General features: G+C 39.1%; 1 protein-coding gene across 2 annotated transcripts in view; it reads left to right on the top strand.

Annotated features, from left to right (window-relative positions):
- The window catches only part of DCBLD2 (discoidin, CUB and LCCL domain containing 2), an 84,384-nt gene that overhangs the window by 9,585 nt on the left and 49,413 nt on the right, over positions 1 to 25,386 (top strand). The window contains exon 2 of one of the 2 annotated variants that reach the window (XM_006047802.4): positions 12,793 to 13,020. The exons of the other annotated variant lie outside the window; for it this stretch is intronic. Coding sequence (XP_006047864.2) covers positions 12,793 to 13,020 — 228 coding nt within the window. The remainder of the gene's footprint in view (positions 1 to 12,792; positions 13,021 to 25,386) is intronic. 2 annotated transcript variants of the gene reach the window in all.

Below are 25,386 nucleotides of genomic sequence, written 5' to 3'. Positions count from 1 at the left end.
TTCTTTGATCTCCACCCTCAGATCATTTTCAGCTTCATGGTTCCTCTCTCTCTTCCGAGCATGACCTATTTCTGGTTACTCTTTTTATCCTAGATGCTAACTTTATAGGTCTGGATGTGAGACATTCTGTTGCACGGGTGGAGGAAGAGTGTTTTAGTTAGGAGGGTTTTAGGGAACTGAAAATTACACATGCTTAAAGTAAAAGGTAATTTTGGGGAGCATTTTGAGGTAGTTTGTGGAATCTTCTTAAGGAATTAGCCAGACTAAGCTCCGAGAAAAGCAGGGATGCAGCCAGACCTCAGACACCAAGGACTCTGTCTTGTTACAGTCAGGCTTTCTCTGTATGTAGTGGATCATGGCTGCTGGCAATCCTCAAGGCTTATGGCCTCAACACTGGAGAGATTCTGGGGTTTCCCTGACATACAAGGGCAGGAAATGGGAGGGCAGAGTAAGTTGGCTTCAGATGGGCCCAGTGTGAGTCAGTACCCACCCTTGGACAAGTTAGCTAACCAGGGGGCATGTGGTCATATGAAAACTGTTGCAAACTACAGAGTAGTTCCCAGAAGGAAGGGAGGGTACTAGATATGTAGACATCATCTTCAGAGAGATTGTTCACATTTATAGAATCCACTGCGTTTTACATAAGTTCTTACCAAGCCCTCACAGGGAGATGGGTGGTATTATTCCCATGTATAGTTGAGGATGTAGAGGTTAAGTGCTAGGATCACCTCAGAAGTTGGCATAGCTAGAATTTACATTGGAAAGTCTGTCTGATTCCCAGACCTGTGTACTTTCTGTTGTATCACTTATCTACCATTGTGCCTACCTTTGGTGTGTGTTGAGTTCATTATTTTCTAAATTCGGCAGCATATGTTAAGAACCCAGTGCGCCTTGTTTCTATGTCTGTGGCTACCCAGGCGAACAGAATACATTGCCCGCTTAGCCGAGTTCTACAGCTGGTGTGGCAAACCGACATAAATATGCATAATTAAGCATATTCAATAAAGAGATTTTAATAATGGAAATGGAGAGAAAGACCTGGACTTTCAGAAAGGTTTCCCAAGAGAACACTGAGTAGGTATTTGCCAGGTGGCTCTGAGGAGTAAGGACATTATTGTTGGCAGAGCTGAGAAGTGCAGAGGAGAGAGTGGGTGGAGCATGGGGGAGTTACCTGGGAGCCCATCGTTCCGGAGCGGGGGCAGAGAGTTTGTGGGAAAAGTTGAGAGATGAGATGGGAAAGGGAGTCAGGGGACAGATTATAATGGACTTTGTATTCTTGTCGAAGAGTTTGAGAACAGTTGAAGGTTTTTAAAATGAGCGACCTGCATGACCCAGTCTAAGAAACACTGGCAGGAGTGTGGGCAGTGGATTGGAGAGGAAAAAAAGGAAGTGGAGGGAACCTGTTAGAGAACTCTTGCAAGGGCCTGCACTTGTTCAGAGGGACTAAATTTAGAGATACTAAGGAAACAAAGTATAAAACTTAATGACCAGTTAAATCTGAGAGAGCAAAGGTCAGTTAAAAATGCTATTTTTTTCCTTCTGGAATTGTCTTTTCTCTGCCTTCAGCACCTCCCTCATCCACAAGTAATTGTCTAGTTAATTGCTATTTATCCTATGCATGCGCACACACACACACTGTATCACATCCATTACTTCCCTGCAGTACTCAACATCCCGGAAATTATTCATTAATACTATGTCTGTCTTACTATTTTGTAAATTCTGTAAGGACAAGGACCTTGTCATTTCTCTTGTTCTAACACCTGGTTCAGTACTTGGCACATGGAAGATGCTCATTGAATGCTTGGTACATGAGTTTGAATACTGTGGAATTTCTGAGTGGAGATGCTTAATATAGAAGTAGATGACAGATTTGAGAATTAGGAGAAAGGTTGGAAACTTTGGAGCATTCTCCACCTAGTGGTAACTGAAGTCAGGGTGGAGAGATGGCCCTGGCAGCATACAGAGAGAGGGGAAAGAGCTGGAGAACCGCAGAGTCAGTTATCTGTAGTCAAAAGATGTCAGCTAAGATGCTGGAGAAGTGGCAATTAGAGAGTTAAAAGAAGAACTAAGTTGGGGAAGAAGAGTTCTAAGAAGGAGGGAGGGCCGATAAGGAAGGAAGGAAGGAAGGAAGGAAGGTGGGAGGGAAGGAAAGGCCAGCAATACCAGATGCTGTGGAAAGGTCACAGATGATAAGGATGGCAAAATATCTGTTGACTTGGCAGCTCGCAAACTGACCGCTTTAGTGAATAGTCCCATTGGGAAGGTAGGTCTGTGCTTCCTGGTGCTGCCATAACAGATCTCCACAAATTTAGACGGCTTCAAGCAACAGAAATTTATTGTCTTACGGTTGTGCAGGCTGAACTTCGGAAAGTCAGGTATCGGCTGGGCCATGTGCTGTCTCTGAAGGCTCTAGGTGAGGGCCCTTCCTTGCTCCTTCTAGCTTCTGGGAGTTGTAGTCTTTGGAATCCCTTTGCATCGTTCCAGTCTGTGCCTCTGAAGTTGCGTGGTATTTTCCCTATGTCTGTATCCCTGTCCAAATTTCCCTCTTTTTATAAGGACACCAGACACTGGATTAGGATTTGTCCTAATCCAGTATGACCTCATTTTAAATTGATTACATCTGCTAAGACCTGTTTCCAAATAAGGTGACATTCATAGGTTCCAGGAATTAGGAACATATAATTTGGTTGTTGGGATAATGGGGTCTAGGGGGAGCACAATCCATCCCACAACTGTCTAGAAACTGAATTATTGTATTTTGAGCCTAGAATGGGAGGGCGTACAGGAGGAAAAGAAATAAGACATCCAACGTGGAAAACTGAAAAAGCTCTCTCTATAAGGAAAAAAAGTGGGAAAAAGTGGTAGATATTGGGGAACACTGGGTGGATAAAGATTGTGTGTTTTTGTTGTTGCTCTCATTGTTAGAATTCTGAAATTTATTAAAAGCGTGGACCCTTCCTAGGCGCCACTGTAGCAAAATTATACCTGTCGTGCAAATGTAAAATTAACACATCAAAGATTTTATTCAACTCATTAATTAATGAAGGAATCAGTAAGAGGTTAAACTGTGTCCCAAGAGTGTTTGAGAGACTAGGTGTTTAGATAGGCAGTCTTAGGCTGTGATTGCTAGATTACATGACTAAAAGTGGGCTATTAGGGCTCTAAACTGTAATATTTGGATTTTTTTTCCAACTGTCCAGAAATTATATGCATCTCCACAGGACAAAAATCTTCAATTTTATAGGAATAAAACTAGCATATGACCCAGCAGTCCCCCTACTAGGCATATGCCCTGAGAAAACCCAAAACTGAAAAAGACACATGTACCCCCATGTTCACTGCAGCACTATTTACAATACCTAGGACATGGAGGCAACCTAGATGTCCATCAGCAGATGAATGGATAGAGACATGGTGGTACATATATATAATGGAATATTACTCAGCCATAAAAAGGAACCCATTTGAGTCAGTCCTAATGAGGTAGATGGACTTGTAACTTAGAGCCTTGCCAATATATGCTGGATCATCGAAAAAGCAAAAGTTCCAGAAAAACATCTGCTTTATTGACTATGCCAAAGCCTTTGACTGTTGGGATCACAATAAACTGTGGAAAATTCTGAAGGAGATGGGAATACCAGACCACCTGACCTGCCTCTTCAGAAACCTGTATGCAGGTCAGGAAGCAACAGTTAGAACTGGACATGGAACAACAGACTGGTTCCAAATAGGAAAAGGAGGACGTCAAAGCTGTATATTGTCGGCCTGCTTATTTAACTTCTATGCAGAGTACATCATGAGAAATGCTGGGCTGGAAGAAACACAAGCTGGAATCAAGATTGCCAGGAGAAATATCAATAACCTCAGATATGGAGATGACACCACCCTTATGGCAGAAAGTGAAGAGGAACTAAAAAGCGTCTTGATGAAAATGAAAGAGGAGAGTGAAAAAGTTGGCTTAAAGCTCAACATTCAGAAAACGAAGATCATGGCATCTGGTCCCATCACTTCATAGGCAATAGAGGGGGAAACAGTGGAAACAGTGTCAGACTTTATCTTTCTGGGCTCCAAAACCACTGCAGATGGTGATTCCAGCCATGAAATTAAAAGATGCTTACTCCTTGAAAGAAAAGTTATGACCAACCTAGATAGCATATTCAAAAGCAGAGACGTTACTTTGCCAACAAAGGTCAGTCTAGTCAAGGCTATGGTTTTTCCAGTAGTCATGTTTGGATGCGAGAGTTGGACTGTGAAGAAAGCTGAGCACCAAAGGATTGATGCTTTTGAACTGTGGTGTTGGAGAGTGTTGAGAGTCCCTTGGACTGCAAGGAGATCCAACCCGTCCATTCTGAAGGAGATCAGCCCTGGGATTTCTTTGGAAGGAATGATGCTAAAGCTGAAACTCCAGTACTTTGGCCACCTCATGCGAAGAGCTGACTGATTGGAAAAGACTCTGATGCTGGGAGGGATTGGGGGCAGGAGGAAAAGGGGACAACAGAAGATGAGATGGCTGGATGGCATCACTGACTCAGTGGACGTGAGTCTGAGTGAACTCCGGGAGTTGGTGATGGACAGGGAGACCTGGCGTGCTGCGATTCATGGGGTCGCAAAGAGTCGGACACGGCTGAGCGACTGAACTGATAACACAGTGAAGTGAGTCAGAAAGAGAAAAACAGGTATCATATACTAACACATAGATATGGAATCTAGAAAGATGGTACTGTTGAACCTATTTGCAGAGCAGCCGTGGAGACACAGACATTGAGAACAGACTTATGGACACAGCTTGAGTGGAGGAAGGAGAGGGTGGGACGTATAGAGGCAGTAACATGGAAACATACATTCAGTTCAGTTCAGTGGCTCAGTCATGTCTAACTCTTTGTGACCCCATGAATCACAGCACGCCAGGCCTCCCTGTCCATCACCAACTCCTGGAGTTAACTTAAACTCATGTCCATCGAGTCGGTGATACCATTCAGCCATCTCATCCTCTGTCGTCCCCTTTTCCTCCTGCCCCGAATCCCTCCCAGCATCAGAGTCTTTTCCAGTGAGTCAACTCTTCGCATGAGGTGGCCAAAGTACTGGAGTTTCAGCTTTAGCATCATTTCTTCCAAAGAAATCCCAGGGCTGATCTCCTTCAGAATGGACGGGTTGGATCTCCTTGCAGTCCAAGGGACTCTCAAGAGTCTTCTCCAGCACCACAGTTCAAAAGCATCAATTCTTTGGTGCTCAGCTTTCTTCACAGTCCAACTCTCACATCCATACATGACCACTGGAAAAACCATAGCCTTGACTAGACGGACCTTTGTTGGCAAAGTAATATCTCTGCTTTTCAATATGCTATCTAGGTTGGTCATAACTTTCCTTCCAAGGAGTAATAACCAGTGGGAATTTGCTGTATGACTCAGGGAACTCAAACTGGGAATCTGTAACAACCTAGAGGGGTGGGATAGGGAAGGAGGTGGGAGGGATGTTCAAATGAGAGAGGAGGAACATAGGTAAACCCTATGGCTGATTCATGTTGATGTTTGGTAGAAACCAACACAATACTATAAAGCAATTGTCCTTCAATTAAAAAATAATTTAAAAAAACCTGCAAGTTTATGTGCAATGAAGACTAGGGCCTTTAGTTGATGATAAATTACAAGTCCAATTAAATACTTTGCTCTGTAATTTTTAGGCAGCTTTTGGTCTCTATGGCATTTAAAGGTTCTGCTGCTCACTTTTTTTTAGCGTATTTCCAAGTTTCAGATAATTTTTCTGCCATATTTATTATAATCTATTGAAACAGAAATGGGGGCCTGAGAATCTAATGTTCTAATGTTGACGAAATTTTGAGAAACACTGAGTAAAAATACTGGTGACTTTCAATGCCCATCTGAGATCAGGATCCATTATTGTAATGACAGCTGTTCCTTAGACTGTGGTTGTTTGTTTGTTTGTTTTTCCCAACCGTGCTTGGCTCCTGGGCAGGGAGATCATTTGATCCCAGGTGGAGGGTTTCTCAGGCAGATAGATCCTCGAGAAGGCATAGTGGCCAGAAAGTGAAGGTACCAGGAAGAGTGTAGTTCACACACTGGATGTGAGATCCAGGCTGGGTGGGGAAAGAAGTAAGGCTAAGGGCCACATAATAGATGGGGAGAAAAGAGAGCAGTGGGTGTAAGACAGCTGAAGGGTCAGGAGACTGACCAAAGGAGTGAGACATTAAAGTTTTTGACATTCACAGGTGGGAGGAGTCTACAGTAATAGCAAAAACAAAGTCTAGGTTGTGTTTTCATGAGTCACTGGAGTGAAGTAGAGGTCATCCGGGAGAAGATTAGTGAGAATTACTTTCTCATGATTTATACTTTTCACAGGACACTATACTCGAAGCTTTAAAGCTGCTGTAAATCTTCTAAAGTAATGAGCCATTGTTCTGATGGCTTAGCGAGGCTGTGCCAAACGCACCAGATCTACATATGATAAGCAAAAGCCTTTCTGGTCTTTATGACTGTAATAATACCCTCAGACATTTATTGAGCACATTATTGTGGATTAGGCCCTTGATAGTAAGGAGGGTTGGAGAAGGCAATGGCACCCCACTCCAGTACTCTTGCCTGGAAAATCCCATGGACGGAGGAGGCTACCAGCCTGCAGTCCATGGGGTCACGAAGAGTTGGACACGATTGAGCGACTTCACTTTCACTTTTCACTTTCATGCATTGGAGAAGGAAATGGCAACCTGCTCCAGTGTTTTTGCCTGGAGACAGCGGAGCCTGGTGGGCTGCCGTCTATGGGGTCGCACAGAGTCGGACACGACTGAAGCGACAGCAGCAGCAGCAGTAGGGAGGGTTTTTTTGCTTTGTTTTATCTTTTTATTTATTTATGTATTTATTTTTGGTCGTGCTGGGATGTTGTTGCCCTGTGGGCTTTCCTCTAGTTGCAAGCGGGGCTACTCTCTGGTTGCAGCCCATGGGCTTCTCTTATTGCAAAGCACGGTCTCTAGGGCACTCTGACTCAGTTGTTTTGGCTTCCGGCTCTAGAGTTCAGGCTCAGGAGTTGTGACACATGCACTTAGTTGTTCTGTGGCGTGTGGGATCTTCCCGCCCAGGGATCTAACACGCATCTCCTGCACTGGCAGGCAGACTCTCTACCACTGAGCCACTAGGGAAGCCTGACAGTAGGTGTTTTCATACAGTACCTCATTTAATTCTTAACCCTGTGTGGTTTGATATAGTAGTATACCCATTTGAAGAAAAACTGACCTTTAGCAGCAGTAAACAACCTTCTCAAGATCACAGTGAGTGGTAGGGCATTTACATTCATCGTGTGACCCCAGGGCCCATTTGCTTAACCATTATGTTCTATGTAGAGTGTGTGCTTGGTGGGGATTGAAGAGGATTTAAAATCTCACTTTCCTTCATGTGATTCAGTTTTGTAAATTATTATTACATGCAGGCAGGAGTTTGGGCTTAAAGATCGAGCTGGGAGCTGTTTCTTTTCCTTAAAATTGCCACCATAACCCTCTTGCGGCTCTCGGCACATATCCATCTTATTGCAATATTTTTTCAAAAAATGAATGAAATGAAAGTATGGCCTTGAAGTATCTTTTTGAGATTGTCGTGATGCAGCTTTAAAAATCTTAGAGTAATAGGATCTATACAGTACTTTGTAGTCTTGAAAATTCTTAGTGCTAAATAATGCATTAAAAATTTTCATTGAAGTCAAATGAAATAGTGAAATAGGATATCCTGATTGATACTTGCAAGTCGTTCTTCGGAACACTTCCCTACTCTGAATGCCTCTCTTCTCTATTTCTTATAAGATCTCACAGATGTGTTACAAGATGTGACAGAAGTGACTCTTATTTAGAGGAAATATATAGTCAGACTCACCCGTGCACTCTGACACAAACCCTTGAAAGTCCACTGGAAAAATATAAGCCTCTCCTAGTTTATGATGATTGTAATGAAAGTTGCCTTGCTCTACGTTTTTGGCATATTTATGCAAGTTTCTTACATTTGTGTTTGTTCTTGTTAAAGAAAGTGTTTTTTGAAGTCATTTCATGTTCATGTTAATAAAATTAAATAAGATAATGTCTATTATTTTTAATAGTAATGTGACTACAATATGGGGTTAGCTGGAAGGTTACATAAAATCAGCATCATGAACACATGTTTATCTGAAAAACACACTTGAAGTTTAGAAAGCAGCCTAAAATAAACATGTGTTCTTTGCTGTATTAATTCACTGCTATTTAAATTAACATTCCTTGTGTTTTCTCTTGAGATATATAGTAAAAAAAAAATTACTCAGCTATTTTCCTGGAGCAGTATCAAAATTTGTATCTGGCTTAACACATCTGACCTGACAGTATTCGGAGGAAGTGAACACATGTTCTCTGAGTAATCCCCTAGATAAAATCTGCAGCCGAAGGGGCAGTGAGATCAAATTCCAGTGTTTTCTCTCCACTGAAATAAAATTAAAATTCAAAAGTTGCATGAAGAGGCTTTCTACCCTTTATGGCCCACTGTAGTCTGGTAGAGACCATCTAGGGGAGAAGGAGAAGTGGCTGACAAGCACAGTGGTGATGATGGAGTTGGAGAGGGAGAAAGAGCTGGACATGTGGAGTTACTGATGAGAGGGAGTGTATGGATTGGTCCTACGATACCCATTTTGAAAATTATTTTTCCAGTAGTGGTTACACTCGCTGTCAATTCTACCTTGTGAAAGTGAGTAATAGTAGGTGGTGTTAGCCTGGTCACAGATTATTATTCTTTCCAGTTACAAAGCTAAGCAGAAAATCTGGAGCCTTTTACTTCCTGACCCTATTACCGTCCTTTTTCAAACCCTCGTGTTAAGTAAGGGGCCTCGACCAAGAAAAATACTTGAGGGCTGTAGAGTAATAAGAAGAACCTTTTTTTTTTTCCTTCCCCCGTTGGCTTAAAGAAAAATAAGCTTTCTGCTTATTTCTTTGACCTTATGGGGAAAACTATTCCCTGGGTTGTACCCTTAGCCAGAGGAAAAGGAACGAACTCAGATCTTCTGTTGGAGACGTCCTAGCCTTTTCTCCAAGTCAGCCCATCTCAGCCTTGACACTATCTGACACTTCAGGTCCATCACCCTTTTATTCTTGGGGGCTGTTCTGTGCCATGTAAGATACTTTAGCCAGAGTCTTTGGCCTCTACCCACTGGATGCTGGTAGCGCCCTCCCCCTCCAGTGGTGACCTGTCTCTTGTTGTTGTTTAGCCCCTCAGTCAGGGGGGTGGCTTGCCACGCCCTCCTCCAGGGCATCTCTCCCACCCACCTCTATGTTCTGCCAAGTGGAAGGTAGAATTGTTCCAATGTCCCCCACCCCTATTTGAGAACCTCTGCTGTCATGTGTTAGGTGATTTGTTGATAATATTTTCCCGATTTTAGTGTTATTTTTTAAATATTTTGTCCCATTTCAAGTATTTTGGTGTAGAATAGGCTTCGCTTTTAAGCACTGTAGAAATAAACTGGAAGCACATTTTCTAACTTGGGCAAAAATGAGCACAGGGTCTTTCTTTGATTTGAGAATTCAACACTGTCACCTTTGGATGCGTGGTACAGTGTTTTTTTGTTGTGCAGGTGGGGACCCTTTTGTGGGTCAGGAATATATATTTAAAACCATATTGAGTCGCAGTGTAAAATACATTTTTTACTTTGTAATAACAGAGAAAAACATTTGAAAACTGCTGGTCTAGTGTCCCTTTTCAACTGGAATATTCTAAACATGTTCTTCATAGCAGTCGGTATTTGGTCAGCCCAGCCAAATCAGGTTAAACTTATCAAATAGACTCGGAAATATGAAACATTCAAGCTTGTGGATTGCAGTAGGTTTGAGACTTTCTTTTAACTTTAGTTTCTGGTGCATATCATCTTGTTTGCAAGAGGAGAAAAGCTCTGAACTGCATCACATATTTTAGAACATTCTTGGCACGTAACTTGTGGACTATTCATGCCCTCCCCCTACACAAGATACTGAAAAAAGACAGCTCCATTTTAATTGTTTTCTTCATCAGCACGTGTGCAAAAATCCTGTTTTTCATCGGTTAGTATTTATTTTGTTAACTTTTGTAAGAACTACACTGCATAGGGGAAAAGGCAAAAAGACGTTTTGTGTATTTATGAAGAATCAAACAAATATGAACATAAAGATGTCTAAAAATTGATATCTAAAACAGATATCTCCTCACACTCTACTTGTCCTTTTGAAAAAATCATTTTTACATGACAACCTTAGGTTAAATAATAGCCTGTGGGGAATACATGAAATGCCACAATCTGCCTTTACTAAGTTCTGACTTCAGCTGTTAATAGCAAAATTCTTGGCTTTCTGAAATCCATCAACACTTCTAATCACTTAAAAAACTGCCTTAGTTTTATACATACTAAAGAAAATACACTTATATTTTGAATTACTTCATTTATTCAGGGTACTTTTTAAAGATTGAAACACTTCCAGAAAGCTCGGTTTCATCTTTTCAGTGGTAAGAGTACATTTCTGACTAGTTTCATATTGCTATTAATAGAAGTTCTCTTAGGATGGTTGTCTTTTTCTCTAAGGAAAAATGTTGGTGATTATTCAAAAGTTATTTAAATTATAATTCATTTATTTTCACAAGGGAGGTTTTTGTATCTCTGTGTTTTTAATTTAGGTGATATCCAGTAGCGATATTAAAGGTATTTTCATGGTAGTTTCAGGGGAACTTTGTGGTTATTTTCTATTCCTCTGAGTTGTATAACGTTCTAAAGTTTGTATTTGTAAAAGATCAGTGGATGTATCACAAAAACTCACAGGTTTATTTAATGGTGCCTTTCTGTATTATATTATTGAGCCACAATGCCTCATTTTTGTGTGTGGAGTGAAGGCAGGTATAGAAGACAAATGAAGTCCTGGTGGGTCAGATGGTAAAGAATCCGCCCACAATTAGGGAGACAGGTTCGATGCCTGGGCTAGGAAGATCCCCTGGAGGTAGCCATGGCAACCCACTCCAGAATTCTTGTCTAGAGAATCCCCATGGACAGAGGAACCTGGCGGGCTACAGTCCATGGGGTCACAAAGAGTCAGACACAACTGGGTGACTAAGCACAATGTTGGTTAAAAGCTACCAACAGAGGGAGATTGATTTAAGAAGCCAGATGTTGGCATTGACCTTAGTAGACTAAGTAACAATACTAATGTGGATTTGAGAGTAAAATTTCCTTATTAGCAAAAGACACTAAGTATTATCCTCAGAATCTAGGTACAGAGTTGTTCCTTCCTTGAAGCTAGTTTTGGGACTAGTTAGAGATAACTTTTTCATAAGTTAATGTACAGTTTCTTTATTCATTCAATTCAGTTCAGTCGAGTCCGACTCTTTGTGACCCCACGGACTGCAGCACGCCAGGCCTCGCTGTCCGTCACCAACTCCTGGAGCTTACTCAAACTCATGTCCATGGAGTTGGTGATGCCATCCAACCATCTCATCCTCTCGTCCCCTTCTCCTTCCGCCTTCAATCTTTCCCAGCATCAGGGTCTTTTCAAATGAGTCAGCTCTTCGCATCAGGTGGCCACAGTATTGCAGTTTCAGCTTCAGCATCAGTCCTTCCAATGAATATTCAGGACTGATTTCCTTTAGGATGGACTGGTTGGATCTCCTTACAAATAAACATTTATTTTACAACTGCTACTTGCTAGATACTATGTTCTTATTCATAGGCTTTTAAAACTCTGTTCTAGTAAATAAAATCAGCCCTGCATTGTTCTTAAGAATAAAAAATCAAGATAATAGAAAGTTTTCTTAAATTCATCTGTATCCATATTGAGGTTAAAACTCAGAAGTGTCACTTTTAATAGTTTTTTTTTGAAGTTCTGAACTATTCGAAAAGGTAATTATAAACAGCTCTTTTGAAGGAGAAAATACTATCATTTTGAAAGGATGTATTCATTTTCCTATTAGACATTTATTTGAATCCCATCATTAAGGAATGCTAAATGATACAATTGGAGCAGCAGCTGAAACTTTTTAATCAGTATTATTGTCTCTTTCGAGGTGCTCAGTGAAATAGCACATTTTATGATAAAGGGAAGAATGCGGATATTGGATTTTTACAATGTGTTAAGTTAGCTAGGTTTCCATATTAAGTTGCTGAGGGAATTTCTGGAACAAACAATGCTGCTACCAAGATGTGAAGGGTTGCCGTGTCCTCCTCCAGGGGATCTTGCCCACCCAGGGGTCGAACCCCCATCTCTTAAGTCTCCTGCATTGGCAGGCTGGTTCTTCTACCACTTGTGCCACCTGGGAAGCCTGTCTTTAGTATAGCTTAAGTATTTTTAGAAATCATTCAACTTCTTACAGAAATTTTAGAAAAGGCTTGTGGTATTTGTAAGTAAATAGATGAAACTGATCATGTAGATTTATTTTTATAGTTTTATTTATTTTGAACAATTACTGTGAATCAGTACTCTTAAAGATTGGATTTATTATGATATGTATATATAAATATGGTATAATTGTTGCTAAGTTTTGTTTACTTCTGTTTATTCTATTTGGAAAGTTCTTTGAAGTCATAAAGCTAACCATTGATTATTTTGACCTAACCTGGCTTCACCTGGCTCACACAAGTAGATTTACCAAGAACCATGTCATTTAGTGTATCTTGTGTACCAGAGGTATTGATGGTTGGTATAAAATATCTGATGTCATATGTATTTTAAAATATTCACAGAACCCTGATTATTTATAGTGTAAGTTAAAGATATAAAGAATAATATATCACTTTTTTAACTTTTTTTTTTTAAAGGTGATGGATGTGGACATACTGTACTAGGTCCTGAAAGTGGAACCCTGACGTCTATAAACTACCCACACACCTATCCTAACAGCACTGTTTGCGAATGGGAGATTCGTGTAAAGACGGGAGAGAGAGTGCGCATCAAATTTGGTGACTTTGACATCGAAGATTCTGATTCTTGTCACTTTAATTACTTGAGAATTTACAATGGAATTGGAGTTGGTAGAACCGAAATAGGTAGGACATTTTCAATATATCCAGTGGCCAGAGTTTTAAAACTGAAGCCGTATTAGATACTTAACATTGAGTAATTATGCTCCATAGGATATGTGGGAAATTAATGGAATGTCTGGAAATCTTAAATTTGAATCTTTTTTTGGAAAAGAAGATTCTTGTCTGTCTTGTCCACTTTTCTAATAAGCTTGTGTTGGTTCCTTTGCAACAAGATACCACTCTACTGCTTCTAAGGAGGAGAAAGTTAATTATCTTTTTGTATTGGTTTTTTTCTTTGATAATTTTATCTGCAATTAAATATAAGTCATGCTTAGGAGTCAGTATATCATAGTAATTAAGAGCACGGGTTTTGGATTCAAACTTCCTGTTAGTAAAGTACTAACTCTGCTCCTAGCTTGCTCTGTGTCCTCAGGCAAGTTACCTGATCTCTGTTTCCTCAGTTGTAATATAGCAAATGAGACTAATACATGTGAAGTGCTTAGAATGGTACCTGACACATACTATTTGCTTAGTTAATATTAGCTGCTGTTGTCCTTACTTTTAGCTAAGAACAATGGTTCTCAATTATGGCTGCATTTTAGAGTCACCTGGATAGACTTTGAAATAATACCAGATCTCTGGTCCCCAACCTAGAGCAGTTGAATCAGGATTGGGTGGGACCCACACCTTGGGATTTTTAAAGCTTCCCAGGAGAATATACTTTGAGGTCAAGTTGAGAACCTTTGGTTAGAGATCAGCACCTTTCTCTCTAGCAGGAAAGGTAGAAAAATTCCTAAGACTATCTTGGTGAATTAATATCATAAAATAAATAACTCTAAAATTATCTGTGACTTTATTTGGAAAGACTTAATGATACAGGTATGTAAAATGTCTTTTAGAACTATAACTGGAACTTAGTATCTTGTCCTGTTGAGCATCGTGTGCATCTCCTGGGCTCCTCTCCATCTGGAGTCAAACCCTTCATCTCTTCCCCACTTTTCAGCCTCTTACCTACCAAGAGGAACAGTTCCTGGTCTATTGAGTGATAACCACTGTTGTCTCCCAGTCAGCTCTCAATTAATCTGGGTTCTTGATCACCATGTGCATGTTGCCTTGAATATATGGTCTCGGATAAGCTTTTAGAAACTCAGATCGCCTGAGGAGCTATCTATTACTGTAACACTAATAGAAGGCAGCTGGATATTAACTCCCTCCTGAGGTGATGCAGTAGAGACTCAGCAGTACCACCTGAGCAGCTTTGAGACAACCATGAAAAAAGTGAACGATGATCTGATCAAGCCCTTAGCAGCTTGTAGGAAATAAAGGAGCTAGAGAAACACATTCTATCAACCATAAAGACTACATATAAGTAGCATTTTTTTAAAAAAGAAAAGGAAGGAGATCAAGATAACTGGCATGCATTAGAGAGAGATGTCTTCCAAAAGTAATATGTGGCCCTTGTGATTTTGTTTGGATCTTGATCCAAATTGATTGCAATAAAACATTTTTAAGATAAGCAGAGAAATTTTAGGGTAAGATGAGAGTAATTGGGCATACAGCAATACTCAGGAGTAATTTTTTGGGGTGTGGTGATGTTATATTGGTTTGTTCAAGATCTGGTTTGTTAGAGACATTCTGAAGTTCAAACAAAATGTCTTGGATTTGTTTTTAAATATGTCAGAGAAAAAAGTGGTAGGAAGAGGGCAGGTGAAACCAGAATGGCACACCGGGCACATGGGAGTGCATCTCTCTACTTTGGTGTTTTTTTTTTTTTTTAATTTCCATAATGAAAGTGCTTTTTATTAAAAAAAGAAGACAAGAGGATTATGTATTTGGACAATAGGGTTATGCTGCTAAAGAGGAAGAGTGACATGGGAAAGAAATGGAGCACAGGTTTTAAATCACTCACCAGGTTCTCATCCCAGTTCTAGGACCTACTTGCTGAGAATCGTTTCTACAGGGCCTCGGTCCAGACTGCAAAGGCATCACCTGTACTGTAGGAAGCTTAAATGAAGTAGTACTTTACAGTGCTCAGCCCTCCCTTATTTCCATGGGGTTTGTTTTCCCTTGCTATCTCTTCACACAGGTGAGTGGAAAGATGCAGAAAGGTCAGGGGGACTGAGTGATGATGATTCCTGTTGGACTTTAGTTCTGCTCCACCCCACCTCCCTACCCCTCCCATCACCACCTACCATATATCCTCTGGTCCTCCATATGAGGAGCTGTTTGGGGCGGGGCGGGGGAGGGGGGCAGGGTAGAAAAGTAACTTTCCGGATTGGCAGAGAAATAAAGGTCATTCAAGAATAACTGTTTAATATTCTGATTAGGTAGATATGCCAGGAATTATAGGATAGAAACAAATATATGTGGGCATTAAGATTCCAGTGACAATGGTAAAGAATCCTGTTTTCTGTGTTAACTTTTCTCAGGGTCTCTTCTGAACAGAGGCAGCTTCAAATGAGCTGCATTTTCCTATAAATATGGTTCCTACATTGGTATAAAGCTTAGATTTTTTTTTCCCCCTGTAAGTGTTAATTTTAGGGACTTTTATCCCCTGAAAGATTGTATTATGGAATAATCAAGAAAGCGAAAGGAATGTTTCTCAAGGAATCACTTTTTAAATTGTAAATCATTAGAATGTGACTTAATTGATAAAGCACTTTTGGTTTACATGGTTATTTTCTATTTTCTTTAAAGAGTGGGCAGTAATATGTAACATTATTTAAACATATGACTGTTTTATGATACTATATAACAACTTTCTAAGTAGCTAGACTGTCCAGAAATCTTTGTGAAATTAGTGTGGTGGTACCTATTTTCACTGACAAAAAGGATGTGTTTAATGATAGAGTTAAGACTGGCTCTCCAGATCTGTTCCTTTTATAGGCAGATTGTGTTGGAATGAGAAAAACTTTCATTGTGGCTTTTCCCCTTTGATTATTCTTTAATCCTTGGTGTCTGAGACATAGTGGTTGCTCTGTGGTTGCCCCACAATCATAGAGGTGAAAATTAAATTCATTTGTTGTTAATCTTAACTTTCTATACATATATAACTCCAATATTTTATTTTGGTTCATAGACATCTACTAGCATTGTTTCTGGAGAAGGCAATGGCACCCCACTCCAGTACTGTTGCCTGGAAAATCCCATGGATGGAGGAGCCTGGTAGGCTGCAGTCCATGGGGTCGCTAAGAGTCGGACACGACTGAGCGACTTCACTTTCACTTTTCACTTTCATGCATTGGAGAAGGAAATGGCAACCCACTCCAGTGTTCTTGCCTGGAGAATCCCATGGACGGAGAGGCCTGGTGGGCTGCAGTCCATGGGGTCGCACAGAGTCAGACATGACTGAAGTGACGCAGCAGTAGCAGCAGCAGCATCGTTTCCCTGATGGATATTGTTGATAATTAGTCCAGACATGGAATTTAAAAACAAATATTTAAAAGAAAAATCTTTGCTTACTTGTAACCTTTTCCCACTCTATTGTATATATTTTCTTCCTGGATTTTGCTTAAAATTTCCATTTTAAATGAACTTTTGGGGAGATGAAGTAATTTGTGGGTAGATCTCTAAAAGAGAAGCTAAATATTTTAAAACCTAGTAGCTATTAAAGGAAAATGCATTCTGTAAAAGAAATGTAAATGTGTGTCTACGTGTTCAAAGGTATATTTAAAGATACATATTCTGTCTTAAACCTTCATCCAAAGTATCTTTAAAAATTGTGTCTCTTAGATTCTTCAGATAATATTTACAAAGAGGGAAACTGAGGTCCTCAGGGCTTCATCTCGTAAATGATTCTGTGTCTATTATGTTTTCAGAGAAGTTTCTCTTTCTGTATTGTTTGTCCTCTTTCTCTCTAATATGCTTAGGTCTTCCTTGTTTAAGAGAAAAAGTAAATATATTTTCTTTCTCTTTACCACCAAACCTCTTGAAAATGCTGAAGTGATGATATTAGGTATGTAATGATGATAATGATTTCTAATTTTTTTTATTTCTTATTCTGTAGAGGCTCAGTTTAATAATGAAAATAACTACCATGCATGCAGTGCTTGCATTGTGCCAGGTACTATTCAAATCTCTCTTGTCAATTAACTTATGTAGTCTTCACAAGAGCTCTTGAGATAGGTACTTTTATCACCCCCATTTACTGATGAGAGAACTGCAGCACAGAGAGGTTGAATAAATTGCCCAAGGTCACACAGCTGGCGAATTGCTGTGTGGAATTCAAACCTAAGCAGCCTGGCTCCAGAATTGGTGCCTCTTACTGTAAGCCCTTGGCATGCTTAATTGTATTGAGTCCTACAAGAATCCTACACATTATTCCCATAAAACAGATAAATTAAAAAAAGGTAAGCAACTTGCCCAAAGTCGTATAGGCAGAGTTGAGACTTGAATTAAGGTCTGGCTAACAGCAAAGTCTATAACCTCAACCACTAGGCTATAGAGTAATAGATACCAGCTATTAGCAGGTATCTATTGGCAGGTATTAACAGGTATCCAGCCAGTACATGAGACACAAGAGACATGATTTCTATCCCTGAGTTGGAAAAATCCCCTGGAATAGGAAATTGCAAACCCACTCCAGTATTTCTTGCCTGGAAAATTCCATGGACAGAGGAGCCTGGCGGGCTACAGTCCATGGGGATGCGAAGCGCAGGACCTGACTGAGCGTACACAGGTGGTGGTGGTGACATTACTCCTTAATTGTTTTTACTACATGGTCCACTTACCCTATGGAGAAGGAAATGGCAACCCACTCCAGTATTCCCGCCTGGAGAGCCCTGTGGACGGAGGAGCCTGGTGGGCTGCTGCCCGTGGGGTCACACAGAGTCGGCCACTGAAGCGACTTAGCATGCATGCATGCATGGGAAAAGGAAATGGCAACCCACTCCAGTATTCCTGCCTGGAGAACCCTGTGGACGGAGGAGCCTGGTGGGCTGCTGCCCGTGGGGTCACACAGAGTCGGACACTGAAGCGACTTAGCGTGCATGCATGCATGGGAAAAGGAAATGGCAACCCACTGCAGTGTTATTGACTGGAGAATCCCAGGGACAGAGGAGCCTGGTGGGCTGCCGTCTATCGGGTCGCACAGAGTTGGACACGACTGAAGCAGCTTACAGCAGCAGCAGCCACTTACCCTAAACTGTTGAAACTAGCAACTTTCTAGTCAACATTAACTTTTTCCTTTTAGCTTTTTCCTTTATTTATTTTGAAATAACCATTTTTTGGGGGGGTGGGGGGGGGCACGTGGCAGCTTGCAGGATCTCATTTCCCTGATAAAGGACTAAATCTGGGCCACAGGAGTGAAAGCCCAGAATCCTAACAACTAGGTCACCAGGAAACTCCCTATTCTGACATTATTTTTTCTTTACAGTCAGTATTATAAAATATTTAATAGTAGTTTAAACATAGGTATTGACCAATCAAAACAAGTGTCAGCCCTGAAAAATCTGTTTTCTACAGTGACTAAAATATGTTAACTGATGCACAAACATAAGAGAGACGAACTTTTTATACAACAAACACAACTTATATGAAAGCTAACCACCCAGAGGTAATATCTTCCTTCATTAACTCGCTCAGATTTCTATTACAAATTATCCTAATCCTTACCCTTCTCTCTCTCTAAATCCTAGTTGGACATGTAACTCTTGTATTTAGCTTCAGCCTCATGCTTAATTTAACTCTCTAAACCTCAGTCAACTGATTTTTCTTTTTGCAAGCTTTGTCATTTTCTCTTTGGACAATCTCCTCAAACGTTTGGTATTTTGCCTTCCAAGGGGACACTGGAGATGTCTGGAGATGTTTTTGGTTGTCCCACCAGGGACAGGCAGTGTTCCTGGCATCTAGGAGGTGTGTTATGTGCCCTACAGTCATGGGACAGGCCCCAAAAGCACTGTCAGACTCAAATTCTCAGTAGTGCTGCTTTAGATTATCAGCTCACTGCCTCTAAGTTGATCCTCAGGTAGTTAGTATTAAAATAAACATTGTACACATTCTGTTACTGTTAATAGTTTTTTAGTTTTACTGCATTGTGCTTAGAAAAATTATAATATTCTACTTTATGGAACTTGCTTTTATGTATAACCTAAGATATCTTTTTTTGTGACTGTCTCATGTATGCTCAAGAGGATGGTTTATTCTCGAATAGTAAGATATAAAGTTTAATATGCATCCAAAATATCTTATTCTGTTTAGGTTTTCATATTTTTATCTACTTGATCTGTTTCTAGTGTCTTTTTTCTTTCGGCATATCTTTGGGTTTTTACTTTTATAAAGGTGATTGCAATGTCGTTGCATAGCTATTCATAATTATGATGTCTTCATTTTAAATAGTGACTTCTAGCATTAAAAAGTTTCTCCTTTGTCATATTTAGTACTTTTTAGTTTGTATTTTTCTTTGTCTGATATTAGTATCACATAGACACCTTCCTCCTTATCTCTTTTTACATTCATTTGCTTGACATTCCTGTTTGTTCATTCCTTTCCTTTTAGCCTTGCTGAATCATTTTGTTTAGGATGTATTTCTTGTATATAACATACTTGAGGGTCTCATTTTATGAACCAAATTGAAAATATTTTTTTTAAATAATTAAAGCTAAGACCTGTTTTATCTGTTTATAAAACTAAGTTGTTTTTTTTTGGTCTTAACTCATGTTATTTTAAGGTATAATCAGTCATGTGTTTTATATTTGCTGTGTTTATTTCTTTGTATTATTTTCTTTTCATCTATATTTAAACTCCTTTTGGAGTTTAAATAAGTTTTGTAGTTTTAAGTATTACCTTCCAATTTTACTTTTTTTTATTTGATTTTATGTTCTTAAATGCCTCTAATCCCATTGACTTCATGTTTTATTATCTGATTTGTCTATTATTCATGGTGTCTTTTCATTCCTACCAGTTGCCTGTAACTCCTATCTTTAATTCATATAACATTCAGTGAACTGTTCTATTAGGTTGGTGCAAAAGTAATTGTGATGTTTGCCTTGTTGAAATTTACCATTTGATATTGAATACGTTCTTAAATAAATATGGTTATGTTATACCTCATTTTACTACATGTCTTTCACTGTGTGTTTTTTTTTTTTGCTAATGACATTACTTGCTGTGTATTTTATATGTATTTTAGACTATGGAAATGATGTTAGACAAAAAAGCAAATTTAAGTGATTTTCTTATATTTGAGTTCAAAATGGGTCAAAAAGCAGCAGAGACAACTTGCCACATCAACAACACATTTGGCCCAGGAAGTGCTAACAAACATACAGCACAGTGGTGGTTCAGGAAGGTTTGCAAAGAAGACAAGAGCCTTGAAGATAAGCGTAGTGGCCAGCCATCAGAAGTTGAAAATGACCAATTGAGAGCATCATCGAAGCTGATCCTCTTATAATTATACGAGAAGTTGCTGAATTCAGTGTCGACCATTCTATGGTCGTTTGGCATTTGAAGCAAATTGGAAAGGTGAAAAAGCTCAATAAGTGGGTGCCTCGTGAGCTGACCACAAATCAGAAAAATCATCGTTTTGAAGTATCGTCTTCTCTTATTCTGTGCAACAATAAGGAACCATTTCTTGATCAGATTGTGACTTGCAATGAAAAGTGGCTTTCATACAACAACCGGTGATCACCAGCCCAGTGGTTGGACTGGAAAGAAGCTCCAAAGCACTTCCTAAAGCCAAACTTCTCCAAAAAAAGGTCATGGTCACTGTTTGGTGGTCTGTCACTGGTCTGATCCACTACAGCTTTCTGAATCCTGGCAAAACCATTACATCTGAGAAGTATGCTCAGCAAATCTATGAGATGCACCAAAAACTGCAATGCCTGCAGCTGGCATTGGTCAACAGAAAGGGCCCACTTCCTCTCCATGACAAAGCCTGACCACATGTCTCACACCAATGCTTCAAAAGTTGAATGAATTGGGCTGCGCAGTTTTACCTCGTTCACCATTTTCACCTGACCTCTCGTCAGCCTACGACCACTTCTTCAAGCATCTGGACGACTTTTTGTGGGAAAAATGCTTCCACAACCAGCAGGAGGCAGAAAATGTTTTAAAAGAGTTTATCAAATCCTGGAGCACTAATTTTTATGCTACAAGAATAAGAAAGCATATTTCTCATTGGCAAAAATGTGCTGATTGTAATGGTTCCTATTTCGATTAATAAAGATGTGTTGGAGCCTATTTATAATGATATAAAATTCACAGTCCGAAACTGCAATTACATTTGTACCAACCTAATTCTTTCCTCTTTCCTTCCTGCTGCTTTCCTCATTTCTACTCTGACAGAACAAAATTCATAACACATAGCCTGTATCATATAATATCTTAAATCTTCAACTCATCCAACTTTTATCACTGTTTAAATATATTAAATGCTCACTGGCAGTCTTTTTACTTAAGTTCTCCCAATTGTATCTTAAATGAATGAAGTTCATCTTTGAATAGATTGATTCCTTAAAAGAGGCTTGAGTATAGTTATCTTGCATGTTTAGAGCTGCTTAATTTAAAATTTTTTCTTACCTTGAGTATCAGTTTGATCTTATATGTAAGTTTTTGGTTCATATGTTCATTCTTTGATGGTTTTTTTTTTTTTTTTCAATCTTTGAGTTAAAAAAAAATGCTCTTCCATTATTGCCTGGCTTTTTTATGTAATTGTTGTTTTTTGAGAAGTTTGATACTAATTGAATTCTCTTGCCCTTATAAGATATTTAATTTTTGTATTGAAGCTTATGTAAAGATTCCTTTAAAGTCAAACAGTTTTACAAGGATATGTATTGAAGTTTATCATTGGGTTAGTTTTCACTGTATCCAATGAGCTCTTTCACTATTTAGATTCTAGAAAACTTTCTTGAATTATAGTTTAATGTTATTTCTGTTTCATTGTCGTGTGTATCTTTTTAAAATACCTTAATTGTAAGAAAACAGCCTTCTTTGCTGTTTCAATCACATTCATTTAAGCCACGTTCTCACTGATACTTTTTACTTTTTTCAGTTTCCTTTTCTCATTGTATTTGTTCTTTTCTTTGACATTTATTATCATATTTGCATTAGAATATTATTCCTTGTGCACCTTGTAATATTTCTGACATAATTTTGTCACTTTTTTGCATTTCTTTTCTGAGATCAGCCAACTGTTTTTTTCCCCTGCTTTTGGTCCATTTCTGTTCTTAGTTTTTGAGTTTCTGTTTTGAGGTGTTTTGCCATATCCCCAGTTGCTTGTTTGAGGACATTTAATTAAGTTTAGTGTTGTGTTCCAGTTTCTTTCTGTTTTACCATCGTTTTGGGGGATGAGGGGGTTTCCATAAATTGAATTGCTGAGATTCTCATTTTTTTTCCTACCTTTTTTGTTTAAATAGATAAAGACAATGCCTAAGTATTTCTGTGGACAGTGCTGGCAGTTTGCAGTGGTTTATATGGTTTACAAGTTTTGTAGTTTATCATAAGTTTATGATAGCCCTCTTCTATTAGTGTAGTAAATTTTTCTTTCCTACTTTTTTTTTCCCCTCAAGAGAAGAGGCCATAGAAGGGAAGGGATTGAATATCCTTTATATATATACATATATATATATATATGTATGTATGTATCTTGCAAGATCCTAAATTTCCTGCTCTTATTTGATCGCGTCCCCATCTTTGCCATACAGTTTCCATCTCTCTCTGCTACTTTTAACCTACTTCTCCCACCGAAGTGTTTCCTATCCAAAATTGCCCTATTCAGGATTTCTTTGCTTTTAAGTTCCTTCTCTGAGGTCAGTCGTCTTACCTACCAGTGGATTTAGTTTTCAGTATTTTCTAGCTATGCGTGGTTTATCTTAAGTGTCTTTGTCTCCCCTGATGGGTCTTTCATTAACATTTGCCACTTAAATTACTGTTAGACTCCATGAAATCTCTTGATATGTTTTAGGGATTTGTGACCCTCACAAAAATAAAATAAATTTCATTCTTGGAGTTTCTTTTAAAGTTTTCTTTGTCAAAAAAAAAAATTATTATTTTACATCAAGTTAAAGTATAAATTATTTCATTTGAAAGAAGTGTTATTACAGTAAAATCATCATTAATATTTTATTTATGGGCAGGAGTTAAAGAAGTGATCGCTAATCTTAATGATTATGGGTGTCTTATGTAGTAGATATAAGAGCCATGTAAGAATTTCACGTGAGATAAAGTCCTGGTCTGTGAAAACATGATCTCAGGAAGGCTAAAGTCATCTCATATCTGTTTACCACAAAAATACATTGATTACTGTGAATTTTTTTTTCATTAGAAGCTAGATGGGTACCCACATTTAACTTGGATTTGTTCCTAATGCAGAAGCGTTGTATGAGGTTGTTTGTTGCATTGGAAAGTACAGAAGCCACATGCATTTCAAAAGGCCTTAGTGAATCTGTGTACTCTAGAATGGTCAAGCTGGTTTGTGGACAAGAACAGAGAAATGCTAAAGCTTTGTCTCTGTAAATGGTGTCCTTTGGAATGCTTTTTCTAATGTTTTGAGACAGGTTAGTGAGGAATTGACACCTGTCCCATTTCTCATTGTCATTCAACTGGATAAAACTAAGCCATGTGATGCTGACCGTGCCCAAGAACTCCTGTTTGTGAACCCTTACAGGAAATATGAAAAAGTCTTTGACATCTTATAAGTGGTAAAAAGTTTACTTTTCCAGAAAATCTTTGAAAGAAATTTCTTGGTATGCTCTGTATGTCTCACCTGTGATGCTTGGCAGCACATTTGGTTTTGCTGAAGTCCACACAGTTATGACTCATTGCTTTTCACAGTAGTGTACTTAGTATAAGAAAACTCTGCCAGCTGTCCTAAAAGAAGCTGTCAACTTAATGAGAGCCAGGGCCTTGAGTCATTTACCTTTTCTGAGTTTGGAGCTTTCCTCTATCCAGAAATGTGCTGATTTTCCAGATAAAAAGTCTTATAGTTCTCAGTTCAGGTAGAAAGTTTCACAAGAGAGAAGAAAAGCCTACTTAGAAAAATTTGATGAGGAAGATTGGTATTGCTTTGCAGATATTTTGATCCACATGATTGCAAAAACATTTTCAGTCAGGACCCTTTGGTCACCATCATGGGTACTGATAAAAATTTGGGTGCTCTTTTGTCCAGGCTGCCATTATGAAGGAGGATATTGGAGGAGGCAACTTTTCTTATAATCAGAGAAATGTAAAAGTTTTAGAGCTAAGTATATGACCTCCCTTACTCTTGGATTGGTTAAAAACATAGCTTTTAATATAGTGGTGTGATGAAATTTGTCATTTTTTAATATTTAGGCTATATTAACTGGCATAGCTCACTTAAGTAGCAGTGTAGAAGCAAATATTAAAAGTCCCTCTTAAATATTTTAAAAGATAGAAGCTATGTTAGGAAAATGTTTATTGCAATATTATTCACTGTGTAGAAAAATCAGAAGCAAGCTAAACTTCTGACAATAAGGAAATTAAGATATATTCACTATATGAATAACCCTTTTTGGCTGTTATTAATTGTTTGCTGTGAATGTTCTATCACCTATCTTTTGGTGAACATTAATGCATATTTCTTTATCTAGAAGAGGAATTGTTGATTCCCTGACCAACCTAGATAGCATATTGAAAAGCAGAGACATTACTTTGCCAACAAAGCTCCATCTAGTCAAGGCTATGGGTTTTCCTGTGGTCATGTATGGATGTGAGAGTTGGACTGTGAAGAAAGCTGAGCACCAAAGAATTGATGCTTTTGAACTGTGGTGTTGGAGAAGACTCTCGAGAGTCCCTTGGACTGCAAGGAGATCCAACCAGTCCATTCTGAAGGAGATCAGCCCTGGGATTTCTTTGGAAGGAATGATGCTAAAGCTGAAACTCCAGTACTTTGGCCACCTCATTCGAAGAGTTGACTCATTGGAAAAGACTCTGATGCTGGGAGGGATTGGGGGCAGGAGGAAAAGGGGACGACAGAGGATGAGATGGCTGGATGGCATCACTGACTCGATGGACGTGAGTCTGAGTGCACTCCGGTAATTGGTGATGGACAGGGAGGCCTGGTGTGCTGCGATTCATGGAGTTGCAAAGAGTCGGACACGACTGAGCAACTGAACTGAACTGAACTGAGTGTCCATATGGTCAGCTTTGGTAGATATTGCCAAGAACCTCTGTGGTAGTGCCATTGCACACCCACCACCAATGTAGGAGAGTTCTAGTTATTGTTCTCTATTTTTTTCTTTTATCACACTTCTAGTTTGTATGAACAGATACCACGTTGTAGCTTTGCCTTATTTAATGGCTAATGATATTGTTCTCTCTTCATGTATTTATTAGCCACTGAATATCTTCTGTGAAGAATCTTGAAGTTTTTAATGCATTTTTTTTTCTATTGGATGATTATTTTCTCGTTTGTAGGGGTTCTTTTATATATCT

This window comes from Bubalus bubalis, chromosome 1 (assembly GCF_019923935.1).
Source record: "Bubalus bubalis isolate 160015118507 breed Murrah chromosome 1, NDDB_SH_1, whole genome shotgun sequence".
Classification (NCBI taxonomy): Eukaryota; Metazoa; Chordata; class Mammalia; order Artiodactyla; family Bovidae; genus Bubalus; species Bubalus bubalis.
This window is presented reverse-complemented; position numbering and strand designations above follow the sequence as displayed.